Below are 13,552 nucleotides of genomic sequence, written 5' to 3'. Positions count from 1 at the left end.
CCTCAGATATTACAATACTTAACTGAGATGCTTGACAAAGGCTTATCTTTCTCATCAAACAAAATCCATGACTCTGCCAACAGAGCCACCAATTTTTTTTCATCCCTTACTAAAGCATTTTCTTAGAGGAGCCAAAAACCTAAGGCCACCTAGAAGATCACCAATTACCTACATGGTACCTCAATTATGTGTTGGAAAAGCTCACCCTGCCTCCATTTGAACCAGCCACTACTGCTGATATAAAGTTCTTATCATGGAAGACAGCCCTGCTACTAGCAATTACTTCAGCAAGAAGGGTTTCAGAGCTACAGGCCCTCATGGCTGTAGAGCCTTTTATCGTATTTTACCCAGACAAGGCGTCTCTGAGGACAAATCCTACTTTTATGCCTAAGGTGGTTTCCAGTGTGGATCTTAACCAAACAATCCATCTGCCAACTTTTTATCCAAATCCGCAGAACAAAGGGGAGAGAATTCTGCATTCCTTGGACATGCACAGACCGCTAAGATTCTACTTCAGCAGGACAAAAGCTCTAAGAAAAACTGAGCAGTTACTAGTGTCATATGCTGCAGGATCAGAAGGAAAGGCTATCTCAAAGCAGACAGTTTCAAAGTAAATAAGCCACTGCATCTGTTTCTGCTACTCACACCATGGTAAACCTGTGCCCAAGGGCTTTAGGTCTCATTCCACCAGAGCTGTAGCTACTTCGGCAGCCTTTCTCAGAGGAGTACCAACCAAAGACATTCTAGAGGCTGCTACTTGGAGTTCTGTTCACACCTTTACAAAGCATTACCATTTGCCACTCTACTCTTAGTCCAGGGCAGGCTTTGCCACTGCAGTGCTGCAGGACCTTATAGCCGCACCTAATGCTGTTTAGCTCCAGCCTCCCAACCATAGCTTTGGGATTCTACCCAAATGTAATGACTGCAAAAGTGAAACACGAAGAACAGTACAGTTGTGTACACTTACCATAAATGTAGATGTTTGAGTGTATTCACTGTTGCAGTCCAGGTTACCCTCCCGCCATCCCCCTGTCCTTCTACAGTTCATCTTTCCTTCTCTATCTTCTACAACCTATGTGGTGTATTTGCTTGTAGATGAAGGTAAAGTTTATATTGATGCATGTTTTATATATATATATATATATATATATATATATATATATATATATAAAATATTTCTACCTTTTTGGGGCAAGAAAAACTAAAGAAAATTGCACCAGCTGCATGTTTTGTACCCCTGAAGACCTGACATCATGGAAGAGAAGACTGCAACCGATGCAGGACCCAAGACTTTGGAATTTAGTCCGACTGAGGGCAACCTACCAGCAGATTACCCAAATGTAATGACTGCAACAGTGAATACACTCAAACATCTACATTTATGGTAAGTGTACACAACTGTACCTTTTCCTTCCAGAGTCTAAAAATGAGGGAGAAATACTTCTATGTGTGTCCATTGGCAGCACTGGTACTGTACTGACAGAGCGAAAACCTTTGAGATTGCTAACTGTTATTTCATTTGAAGGTAGTAAAAAGGAGACCAGCAGTACCAAAACAGACTATTTCTAAACTTTTGTCATTGGCTGTTGCCTTTTATTCTCATGTTTCTAGGCAAAGTTTGTGGCTCACTTGATCAGGGCTTTGGCTACTGCTTTATTATGGAAACGGGTGGACTCTAGAAATATACCACTTTACCAACTTGGTCATTTGTACAATTTTGTTTACCAAGCATTACAAACTAGATTCTTGGTCCAAGACGGGCTTTGCTAGTCTATTCTCCAGAGGTTCCAGAACTATAATCCTACTTCCTCCTTGGCTGTCCCATATAGCTTAGGCTACAGCAGCAGTGACCTAATGATGAACATAGTAAAGCTGCGTAAGTAAACTTGCTATAAAAATAGATGTCAAAGTAGGCCCCTGCTGCTATAGCCAGTCTCTCCTCCTTCCTATTTAATTATTTATTTTTTTAATGCTAGGTTGTGTGATTTTTATTGGTGTGGACCTATTTAGCAGGGGACAAGAAAGATCTGAAATGTTGATGCCCTTTCCACTGATTTTATACAACTTCCCTTGCACATGAAGTGGCTAGCTAGCTGGCTGGTTCGAACTTTGAGAGACATCCTGCATAGCTTAGGCTACTGCAGCAGTAATCTTTTCAAACATCTGCTGTTATAGTAAATGTGCAACTGCACTACTTCTAAACTTGCATATGATTCTATCTTTTGATACAGTAATGGAATGCTTTAGCCATATTAAGATAAGATACTCAACCAGATAAACCTTCATCCAGGGAAGCAGCCACACTGTTAGACGTTTGTGGAAAATATTTTCCTGGTCTTAGATAGTGGTGACTCTCTCCCTCACCTTGCATATGTTTGTGAGACTGATATAACTGTAATTTATTGTAGGGGATCCCTGCTACTCCCTAATCAACCTGTGGGATGATAGCAGTCAGTTAGCTGCTCCTTTTCTCCTACATTGATTTGACATTCCAGACAAATTTGCTACATTTTCAGTTTTACTATCATACTGACACCCGTATGTTAAAAGTGAAGAATTTTCTGTTTACGTGAAATGTCATTTTATCCGTTTTCATTTTTTTGCAGGGCTCAGATGACTGCTTAGTAAAGATTTGGTCTACTCATAGTGGGCGTTTACTTTCTACTCTGAGAGGGCATTCGGCAGAGATTTCAGACATGGCTGTGAATTATGAGAATACTTTGATTGCTGCTGGCAGTTGTGACAAGATCATTCGCGTTTGGTGTCTTAGAACTTGTGCACCAGTGGCTGTACTGCAGGGGCACACTGGGTCCATAACGTCTTTACAGGCAAGTATGGTTTTGTAACTGCACATTACATTGCCTTTCATAATGTATTTGTAAAGGTCTGTTTAATGTGGGAATAAGCCAACACCTTTCTTACTATTATAGGTTTCATATGGCATGTTTTTTTTTCACTTTCATACATACTTCTCAACCTGTTAGACCAAGAAATCTGGACAAAGCCACAAATAATGGGAGGACAAAGGCCCAGAATAGGGACACTTTTTTTAAATATTGCTCTTAGAAACTTAAAAGGTTGCTAGACTAACAGGTTTTGGCTTAACATGAATTTTCTGAAGGATATGAAGTCTGAAACTCAAATGTGTGTTTTTTTTTTTTTTTACTTCAGTCCTGAATGATTTGCCAGTAATTTGTCAGAAAAACCACAAATGTTAAGTTGTCAATCTCGCCTTCATTCTTGCTGGATAGGTTCGGAGATCGGCTCCGACTCTGCCTATACTAAAGCTCGAGAGCTATTTTTACCGGCTCGAGGCTACCCTATATCCCACAATGCTAGGCGCTAACTACCTAGATCTCGTTTGCCGCTGCAGCTATGAGGTGCGTTTCTTACCGGCTCTGCAGTTTGGATTTAATATTTTCTTAAAATTTCTCTAATTTAGTCAGTTTTAGATAGTTTTTGTTAGTACCCATCCCATTAGCTTTCCTTCTTAGCATAACTTCCTTCCGGTCCCTTAAATCCCTTAATATCCTAACCCCTTGTTTGGTTTAAAAGGTTAAGCCTTTGTGCCCATTCCCCCTTTTTTTAAATTATCAGGTTAAATTTCTCTGTGTGACTGACTTAGTTTGTGTTAAGGGGTGTCTGTGTCTGTCTGTGTGTGTCTGTCTGTGTGTGTGTCTGTCTGTGTGTGTGTCTGTCTGTGTGTGTATCTGTCTGTGTGTGTGTCTGTCTGTGTGTCTGTCTGTGTGTGTGTCTGTCTGTGTGTCTGTGTCTGTCTGTGTGTGTGTCTGTCTGTGTGTCTGTCTGTGTGTGTGTGTCTGTGTGTCTGTGTGTCTGTGTGTCTGTGTGTCTGTGTGTCTGTGTGTGTCTGTGTCTGTCTGTCTGTGTGTCTGTGTGTCTCTGTCTGTCTGTGTGTCTCTGTCTGTGTGTCTGTGTGTCTGTGTGTCTGTCTGTCTGTCTGTGTGTCTGTGTGTCTGTCTGTCTGTGTGTGTGTGTCTGACTGTGTTATTGTCCTTTATTAGGATGTCTAAAGACACCAGGGTCTCAGGCTTCAGTAAGTGTGACTCCTGCTGTCAGAAAATGTTGCTTACAGACGGTCACTCTTCTTGTGTTTATTGCCTGGACCCTCTGCACCTGCAGGACTCTTGTTCTGTCTGTCATGCGTTCAGTTCGAGAGTCCTGCAGGAACACAGAAATAAGTTAATTTTGAGAGGCTTATTAAAGCCTGAAGGTTCCCCGGCCAAGTCGTCGGGGAAGCCTTCAAAGCCTTCCAAGCCGTCAGCTTCGTGTTCAGAGCCTTCGACTGGTGGTGCTCTGACTGCTTCTACATCGGCTCCGGTTGGAGCCGATGTTTCTAAGACACAGTCTTCATCGGCTCCGGCTGGAGCCGATGTTTCTCAGACGCAGTCTTCTCCATCGGCTCGAGCCAGAGCCGATGTTTCTAAGACTCAGTCGGCGCCGATAGTTGTCTGTGCCATCTGCCAGCCGTAAACAGTCCAGGTCTCCGTCCTTGGAATCTGTTCATTCGGCTCCGAGGTCTCCCTTACTCTCGGAGCGGAGCCATCGATCCCATTCCTCTAGGTCTTCCAGGCTCTCGGACCATGACCTCGAGAGGGTAGTTAGTAGACTTTTTAAGTCTCAGGCACTAGCCCAGATGCTTCATAGCCCTTCTCAGCAGACAGTGGTTATTCCCACTCCATCTTCGATTCCTCCTCCGACTCTTCCCTTGAGTTCGGAGCCGGAGATTGTGGGAGCCATGGCCGTCGACACGTCGGAGCCGATACCTCACCTTTCGGCTCCGGTCTCTTCCATGGTCCCATCCTTGGAGGGATCCGGGCGCATGGATTCCTCGTCAGCTCCGAGGGGGCGAGTGGCATTGGACCCTTGTCTGACCCCGTTCTCCCTCTCGGAGCTTCGGTGCTGGTGAGTTCAGCCCCAACATCGGCTTCGGAGCCGTCCCCCTCTGTGCCGGGAGGGGTCCTTATCTCTTCGGAGCGGGGACCTTCTACCCTGCCTGATAGGGGCGCCTTTGAAGTCATGAGGAGCATGCTGGCCCCCTGTGCCTGCTCCACGGTCGGCTCCCTCAGCTCCTCCCTCTGTAGTGCCTGCTGCAGTCTCTACCCACCCTCTCATTCCTGACCATAGAGATCCAACGCCTCAGGTTTCCCCATTGGGAATATCCTCCTCTTCCGAGGTTTCCCCTGATCTGTCGGGGGAACCCACTCGGAAGAGGAAATGTAAGAGGAAGCATGTGGACCCCCCCCCCCCCCCCGAGTCCATCACATCTGATACCGACTTGGATGAGTCGGAAGGGTCCCCACGGTCCCCCTCTGAGGATGTCTCCTTTTCGGACATCCTTGAGATCCTTAAGCAGAGGGGGAACTGGTCTACCCTCAATCCTTCCGAGGACGAGTCGGTTAGGCTCTCGCCCTTCCACCTCCTGGGTGTCCCTGCCCTTTGACCCCCTCATGGAAGTGGTGGCGCAGAAGGTGTGGACGGCCCCTGATACGATGGAACCTACCCCACGGAGGCCTTCAAAATTCATAACCGCCCCTTTGGACAAACAGTTTTTAGCCAAGGGTGTCCCGGCTGATGCCATGGTGGTGGCTGCAGCCACTAAGAAGGAACTGGCTGATCCTTCAGTACCTGTCCATCCTCCTAACAAGGAGTCTAGGACTATGGATAGGTACGGCAAGCGGATGTTTTCTTCAACGACCTTTGTCATGCGGTCGCTGAATTACCTGTGCCATTTCACCCGCCTCCAGAGACATGCTCAGAGAAATGGGTGAGGCCCTACAGGATCCAACAGCTGCGGGGTCTCAAGACAAAATCAACTCCCAGCTGGCAACCCTGAGTTCGATTGTCAACTCCTCCATGCGGCTTATTTCCTACGCGGCCGATGGGGCGAATAGAGCTGCAGGCACAGGCGTGGCCTTACGGCGTCACGCCTAGATGTGGCTTTGTAACTTTGCAGACCCCTTCAAGGTGTCCTTCACTAACTCCCCCTTTGACTGTTCAGCTTTGTTTGGACCTCAGGTGAAGGATACTTTGACCAGATGCGAGCAAGAAGGCAAGACTCTCTCTGCCATGGGAGTCCGTTTTTCCACCCCATCTAAACCATATCCTAAGGGTCAGAAGGGTGGGAAAATGTGGTTCTGTAAACCACAAGAGGTCGCGCCTGACGCAAGAGGTCAGTTCCCCTCTAGAGGCAGGGGGGGGGACAATAACAGACGCCGCCCTAGAGGCAGAGGAGGTCCGCAAAATCAGGGTAGCAGAGAGACACTCTGACAAACCCTTCCAGCATCCCTGAGAAGCTGCCCGACTGTCCGCCTTCGGAGGCAGTCGGGGGAAGGTTATCACTGTACCCAGAAGCCTGGCTTTCACTCACCCGAGACATATGGGCACGGTTGATTATATCCGAGGGTTGCAAAATTCCCTTTATCCACACCCCAACTCAGCCAAAAGGGCCCCTTCCAGACGTTCCACCCAGTCTAAGGGAACAAGCAGTACTAGAAATATCAAAACTGCTAACAAAAAGAGCCATCCAGCCAGTCCCAGCAGACCAACAAGGATCCGGAATCTACTCCAAGTTCTTTTTGGTACCAAAAAAGACAGTGGACTGGAGGTCAGTATTGGATCTCAGCAGACTAAACAAGTCTGTAAAAAGAACGAAGTTCCGGATGGTCACGCTACAGTCCATTCTACCCTTTCTGGGTCAGGACAGTTGGATGTGCTCAGTAGACCTTCAGGATGCGTACTACCACATCAAGATGCACAGGCGCTCCAGGAGGTTTCTCCGCTTCCGGCTGGGAGCCAGTCATTACCAGTTCAGGGCCCTGTCCTTTGGTCTCACTACAGCCCCCCGAGTGTTCACCAAATGCATGGCAGCGGTTACGGCTCATCTGAGGTGTCAAGGATTCCAGGTGTTTCCATATCTAGACTGGCTCCTCACTGCCACCACCAGGTGTCAGCTTCTCCTCTCCAGAGATTACACCATTCATACTTGCAAAGGGCTAAGTATCTCCATAAATTTCGAAAAGTCTGCCTTGTCAGTCTGTTAGCTTCATAGGCACCACCTTGGACACAGTCCGACTCTCCGCAAAACTAACCGAGCAAAGAGTTCTAGATATTCGCAGGCATGTTCACATCCTCCTTCAGAACAACAGAATCCAGGCCAGGTTTGTCCTGAAGGTATTCGGTCTCATGGCGGCAGCCATTACACTACTTCCCCTAGCTCGCTTTCATATGCGGATCCTTCAGTGGATGCTTTTTTCCCAGTGGTCCTTTCAGCAGCTTCCAATGTCACACATCTTAATAAACCTGTCTTGCAAGAAACACCTTTCTTGGTGGATGGTCTCCCCTCAAGTCCTTCAGGGCAGACCACTTGTTCCTTCTCCCCCGGTCGCCACGGTGACAACGGACACCTCCCTGGTTGGGGGGGGGGGCATTTTCAGGGCAGGACGGTCCAGGGCACATGGCAACCTTTCGAATGCCACCTGCACATAAATGTCTTGGAGATGAGAGCAGTACTTTTAGCGTTGCAAGCCCTTCAGGACTCTCTTCCCATCGGGACTATTGCAGTTCAGACGGACAATATGTCCGTAGTGTGGTACATCAACAAGCAGTGCGGAACCAAGTCCTATCCCTTATGTCGAGAGGCACTCAGACTTTGGCAGTGGGCAATCTCCTCCCAGCGGTTTCTGATAGCAACGCATATCCCCGGGAAGTCCAACATCATAGCGGACAGGTTGAGCAGAGCCATTCTCATGCCACATGAGTGGTCTCTCAAGCAATCAGTAGTGGAAGAAATTTTTCAGAAAGGGGGTCAACCTTGCTGCGATCTTTTTGCAACACCTCAAAACAGCAAGTGCCATGACTTTTCACTCTCTTCCCTCTTCCCGGCCACCCCCCCAGAGACGCTCTAGTCCACGATTGGCCCCGGGGACTTCTGTATGCCTTTCCCCCCTTTCCATTAATCACTCAGTTGATTCAGAAAGCTACCACCTTAAGAGCCACGATGATCCTCATTGCTCCTTACTGACCTCGACAGATATGGTTTCCGTTCCTGCATTGTTACCTCTTGGGGCAGCTGTGGCATCTGGACCCAGTGCCAGACCTCTTGACCCATCAGTCGGGACAGCTGCACCACTCCCTCCAATCTCTCAACCTCACAGCTTGGTTGCTCCAATTCCAACCCTAGCCAGGCTTCCCCTTATTTCCCATTCTGTGCGTGACATCCTTATAGCTTCCCTTAAGTCATCTACCAGAAGGATTTATGCCAGCAAGTGGAAGCGTTTTTCCTTCTGGGCAGCAGCTAGGAATATGGATCCTTTTACTGCCCCTATCCAATCAGTCCTAGACTTCCTAGCCGAACTGTTTCACTCAGGGTCTTCTTCCTCCACCATCAGAGTACAGTTAGCGGCTATTTCGAACTTTCATGTAGGCTTTTCGGACTCCAGTATCATGTCCCATAAGCTTTGTAAAACCTTTCTTAAAGGTATCTTTTTGCTTAAGCCCCCAATCAGAGACCCCCCCACCACATTGGGACTTAAATTTGGTTCTAACTTCCTTGATTCTTCCCCCTTTGAACCTGCGGCTTCCTGCTCCTTGAAGTTGCTCTCTTGGAAGACTTTTTTTCTAGTCGCCATAACATCTGCGAAAAGAGTATCAGAACTTCATGCCCTTTGCATTCGTCCACCTTATCTAGTTTTCCCTAAAGACAGAGTGTCTCTCAGGACCAACCCGTCCTTTTTACCCAAGGTTTCTTCTGAGGCGAACCTAAACCAGACTATCGATCTCCCAGTTTTCTTCCCCAACTACTCCAACAGAGTGGAACAAAGCTGCATTTTCTGGACATTCATCGTCAGCTCCGTTACTATCTGGATAGAACCAAGCAAGCTAGGAAATCTGAGCAGCTCTTCCTATCTTATGTGGCAGGGAAGAAAGACCTTCCAGTTTCCAAAGTAACCCTTTCTAGATGGCTGGCCTCTGTGATTACTTTCAGCTATGAGCTCAGACGTCAAAAACTACTGTCAAGGCCCAGAGTTCACTCAACCAGAGCATTAGCCACGTCAATAGCTTTTCAGGCTAGTTTACCAAGAGATTCCATTTGTGCGGCAGCCACATGGGCCTCTCCTCATACCTTTATCTCATTACGAATTAGACATGGCCTCCCGAAGCCGGGCTAATTTTGGTTCCACCATTCTCAAGAGTCTGTTCCGATGAGCCACCCAGGGTGAAGGTGCTAGGGACGCGGTCCCATCCAGCAAGAATGAAGGCGAGATTGACAACTTAACATTGAGAAGTTATGTACCTACCATAATGTTCCATGTTAGTTGTCTTCTCGCCTTCTTTCTTGCGTCCCACCCCCCATCCCCCTAGCCTGGACAGACCTAAAGATCCTTGGGGATCTTATTTCTGCCTCGGTATAAGCCCCCTGGGCTATCTTTTACTGGTAGCTGTAGGTCTAGGTGATTATATGTGTAAGGTTTCCTGTTCTCCTTATCTTTGAGATCAGAACTGCTATGGTTTCAGCTATCAAATGAGATCTGGGTAGTTAGCGCCTAGCATTGTGAGATATAGGGTAGCCTCGAGCCGGTAAAAATAGCTCTCGAGCTTTAGTATAGGCCGAGTCTGAGCCGAGGATCGGCTCCGAACCCATCCAGCAAGAAAGAAGGCGAGAAGAAGACAACTAACATGGAATGTTATGGTAGGTACATAACTTCTCATTTTAAGAGAATCAGGCCAACAGTATGAGGCAAAAATCTGGGCAGTTGAGAGGTATATTTTCATTTCCGTTTAGGTGCGTCTTCACATTGTGACTGTTTTATTAAATGTTTTAGCTTTTCGTTCTGGTTAAAAGAACTAATGGGTGTAGTCCAGCAGCTTCCACAGAGCATATCCTTTAATTGCACTAACACGTTTACAAAACCATCACCCTTCTGTGGCAAATAAAAAATGGCATTTCTTGTAGAATGCTAGCTTTTGATTTTAGTTTGACCTTCAGAACTCAAGTGTCCTGAATCCAGGTCCGGAGTGCACCAAAAGTAAGATGGCTTATGAATGAAATGTGTGAACTGTTTTAGTTCAGGGTGCGTGGAATTTATGCTTGTGAATATCAAGGCTGCACAGTGGCAATATGGTAGTCAAAAGAGAGGTTGCTGTCTACCTGTGTTCCCAGATCTCTTATAACGTCTTCTGTGTTCAGTGGGCTACCATCGATGTGGTAATACATAGGAACTGGGGTTTTCCCAATGGGGATGATGACACATTTTGTGGCATTGAGCTTATTGCCCTGGTTCTGACATCAGTTGTTGGTCTCAGTGAGGCCTTTCTGTAGGATGTCAACATCACTTACGGAGATAATAATAGCTCCCAACTTGCAATCGTCTGCGAACTTTGTCAACCAGAGTCCCTTCATGTTGGCCTGGACTTCAGAGAAGTAGATACCAAACAGGAGAGGACCCATGACCAAACCCTGTAGAACTCCACTTGTGACTGGTCAGCAGTCTGAAATGGAGTCAGCTACTTTCGCACTGTGGCTTCTGTCTGTGAGCCAGTTTGCAACCCACCTAGTGATACAGGGGTTGATGCCTAGCTTAGTGAGATTTTCTGTGATTCCTGAGTGGGAATGGTACCAAAGGCCTTGGCTGGATCAAGGTAGGCTGTATGAACCACCTTCTTTCATCCACAGCTTTGGTGACTGACTAAAAGAAGTCGACAAGGCTGAACAGGCATGATCTACCCTCCACAAACCCAAACTGTGTGAGATCCAGAGTTTGGAGAGTCCCTATATCCTTGTTTTTATTAGGTCCATGATAATGTGTTCCATAGCTTTGCATATCAGACTCCTCAGGCTTAATGAGGCGATAGTTCCCAAGGTCTTTAGTTACTCCTCCTTTTGTGGAGAGGGATGACTGGAGCAGTGTGCCATTCGGTAGGGACAAGCCTGAAGTGAGGCTGTGATTGAAGGGAGCGCACAGGTGAGGTGTCAATTTACTCTGTAGTTCATGTAGAACACAGCCAGGGATATTGTCAGGTCCCATAGAAGTTGTATTCTTGGCCTTGGACAGGGCTGTTTTATCCTTTGCAGCAGTAATACTGGGTGCCTGGTAATCTACTGGTATTGTGATTGGTCCTTTGGGGGGGGGGGGTAAAGTTGGCACTGAATCTGTCGGCCATTATATTGGCAAAATCTGTTGGCTCTGTATAGGAGGTACCATTGTGCAGTAGCTCAGAGCAAGTTTGGGTATTGCTGTGGAGATTCTTTACATAACTGTAGAAGGCCTTGTGGTTGTCTTTGCTATCTGCTGCAATTCTGTTTTCATAGCTAGCTTTAGAGGATTTAATGAGGGATCTCAACTTTTTGTTGAGGCTGATAAGGGAGTTTTTCCAGTCTTGGGACTTCACCTTATTCCACATCAGTTTCTTCCTTCTGTTGTAGTTTGTTTATGGCAGGGGACCACCAGATTGGCTTCCTTTTTTGGAGGAGAGCGTCTTGGTTCTGTTGGGTATGGCGAGATCCATGCATTTGTGTACGTGTTTGTACAGTGCATTGGCGTATGATTCAGCAGTCATGCAACTCTTCTCCATTTGCATGGGTTCTGTGAAGTTAGCCACCTCTGTTTCTATGAGCCCAAAGTTAACTTTGGAGTTGTTTTTCATGGTGGTTACCTTTGCAGAGGGAGTGGGAGGGATGTGGATTTCCAAGGTGATGAATTTGTGGTTGGATCTAACCAGGGAAGAGTTGACTTGGTGTAGAGCAACGGTCACCCATGTTAGTAATGACCAGGTCAAGGATGTTGCTACCTCTAGTGGGGGGTAAGAATGAGCTGGTCCAGTGCATTGGAATTGATGAATTCCAGGAAATGTTGGGCAAGTGTATTGGTACATGAGTAGTTTTCCCAGCTAATGGAGGGGTAGTTGAAGTTGCCTAGTATGAGAATGTTAGGTTGGACCCTAATATTCTCCAAGGTGCTTAAGAACGTGGAGTGTGAGCCTTGGGACATGGTTGGGGACCCTTAGCAGGCTACGACCTGAATCGCTGTCTTACCCAGTGTTAGCTGCACCTGAAGTATCTGTGATGCATTATGTTGGGCTACCAGTCTGGAGGTGTGCACATTCTTTATGAATACAGAAACACCACCGCCTTTGGAGCTTCTGTCCAAGTTCTGGGGCCAAAAGGCGTGGTATGAGTTATAGCCTGGTAGTGCAGGGGTGCTTTCTGCTGCTTTGAACCAGGTCTCTGTTGCAGTGCAAAAGTCGATGTTCTCCATTTTAAGGAGTGCTTCGAGCGAGTGCCTTTTGAGATTGACTTCTAGCATTGAGCAGCATGACCCTTAGATTGCATTTGTTTGTAGCTATTACAGTGGTAATTTGGTCTTTGGAACACCGCCTAAAAAAAGGCACTATAGGGGTGGCAAGAGTCTTGGCCAGTATCCGGAAGCCCAGGGGTGACAGATGCAGGCAATCTCTGTAAAGCATAGAGGTCTGTCATTCATTCATGTCATCGCAGGCAGACAGGTACTGGATCCCCTTAGAATGATACTAGAAATTAGCCAATTGTTGAAGTCAGTCTTTTTCTGCTTGTACTGTGGTATCATTCTGGGTTGATACAATGCTGCACAGGGCTAGGGTCATACCTACCTGGGCTACATAATCCGAGAGCTCCTCCATGTAGTCCAGGGAGGTATGTCTCAGGTCATTCACACCCACATGTACAATGACAGTCATATGTGTACCTGTTGAGGGACCTGAGTGCATGCGTTATGTGGTGGATCCTGGCACCTGACAGCACCTGACTTTTGCTTTCTCCTTATTCAACCTAGTGAGTTGGACATTGTGTGCCTTACTGCCGAGTCACCTATGACTAGTGTGTTGGGCATGCTGTTTTGCTTTGGTTGTGTGGCACACTGTTTAGGAGAGTTGTGTCTCGTGATTAGTGTTGTGTTGTGATGGTCGAGTGCGTTTCTGCCTTGGAGGTCTCTGCTGTTTGGGAAAATCTTTATTCAGACCTTCCGCGAAAGTGGGTTTGTGGTTTTTGTTTTTATGTGAAGGCAGTGCTGGTGTGTATTCTGGAGGGCTATGTGTTCCATGTGGTGTGGTGCAAGTGTTGACCTCTTGTTGGCCAGCTATTTCGGTCTTGGCTGGAGAGTGTTTGGCTTCCAATTTGGATATGCAGGTACATCTTTCACAAGTCTGAGTGTTGGGTGGTAAGAGGAGAGGGTTGTCAGTGTACATGAGGCAGTTGCTACATTGCCTCAGGATGCCCAAGTTCACCAGGTTAATAGGAGAAAGCACAGGGAACTGACCTTTAGACATGCCTGAAGGGGTGGGCATTAATAATAAGTACTGGAGCAGTTTCCTTGTAGAACATTTAGTACTGATAGCACTTTTGTGCACTACATTAATTGCTACAAGAAGTTTGGTAAAATGCTAGACTAATGAGCTAAAGTGCAGGAGAGGAGAGAACTAGCAGATCTAAGGGAAAAATTGAAGAGCAGACTTTAGCGCAGCTCAGAAGCTTACAATCAGTCCTGGATACACCAGTTAT

The 13,552-nt window shown here is 46.8% G+C and overlaps 1 protein-coding gene across 1 annotated transcript in view; it reads left to right on the top strand.

Moving 5' to 3' along the window:
- Positions 1 to 13,552, top strand: part of BRWD1 (bromodomain and WD repeat domain containing 1) — a gene marked incomplete in the record, with an annotated part of 4,378,631 nt that overhangs the window by 668,300 nt on the left and 3,696,779 nt on the right. The window contains 1 exon segment of the mRNA XM_044071461.1: positions 2,607 to 2,828. Coding sequence (XP_043927396.1) covers positions 2,607 to 2,828 — 222 coding nt within the window.

The sequence above is a fragment of the Protopterus annectens genome, chromosome 5.part0 (genome assembly GCF_019279795.1).
Source record: "Protopterus annectens isolate FY-2018-M chromosome 5.part0, PAN1.0, whole genome shotgun sequence".
In the NCBI taxonomy this organism is placed as follows: Eukaryota; Metazoa; Chordata; order Ceratodontiformes; family Protopteridae; genus Protopterus; species Protopterus annectens.
This window is presented reverse-complemented; position numbering and strand designations above follow the sequence as displayed.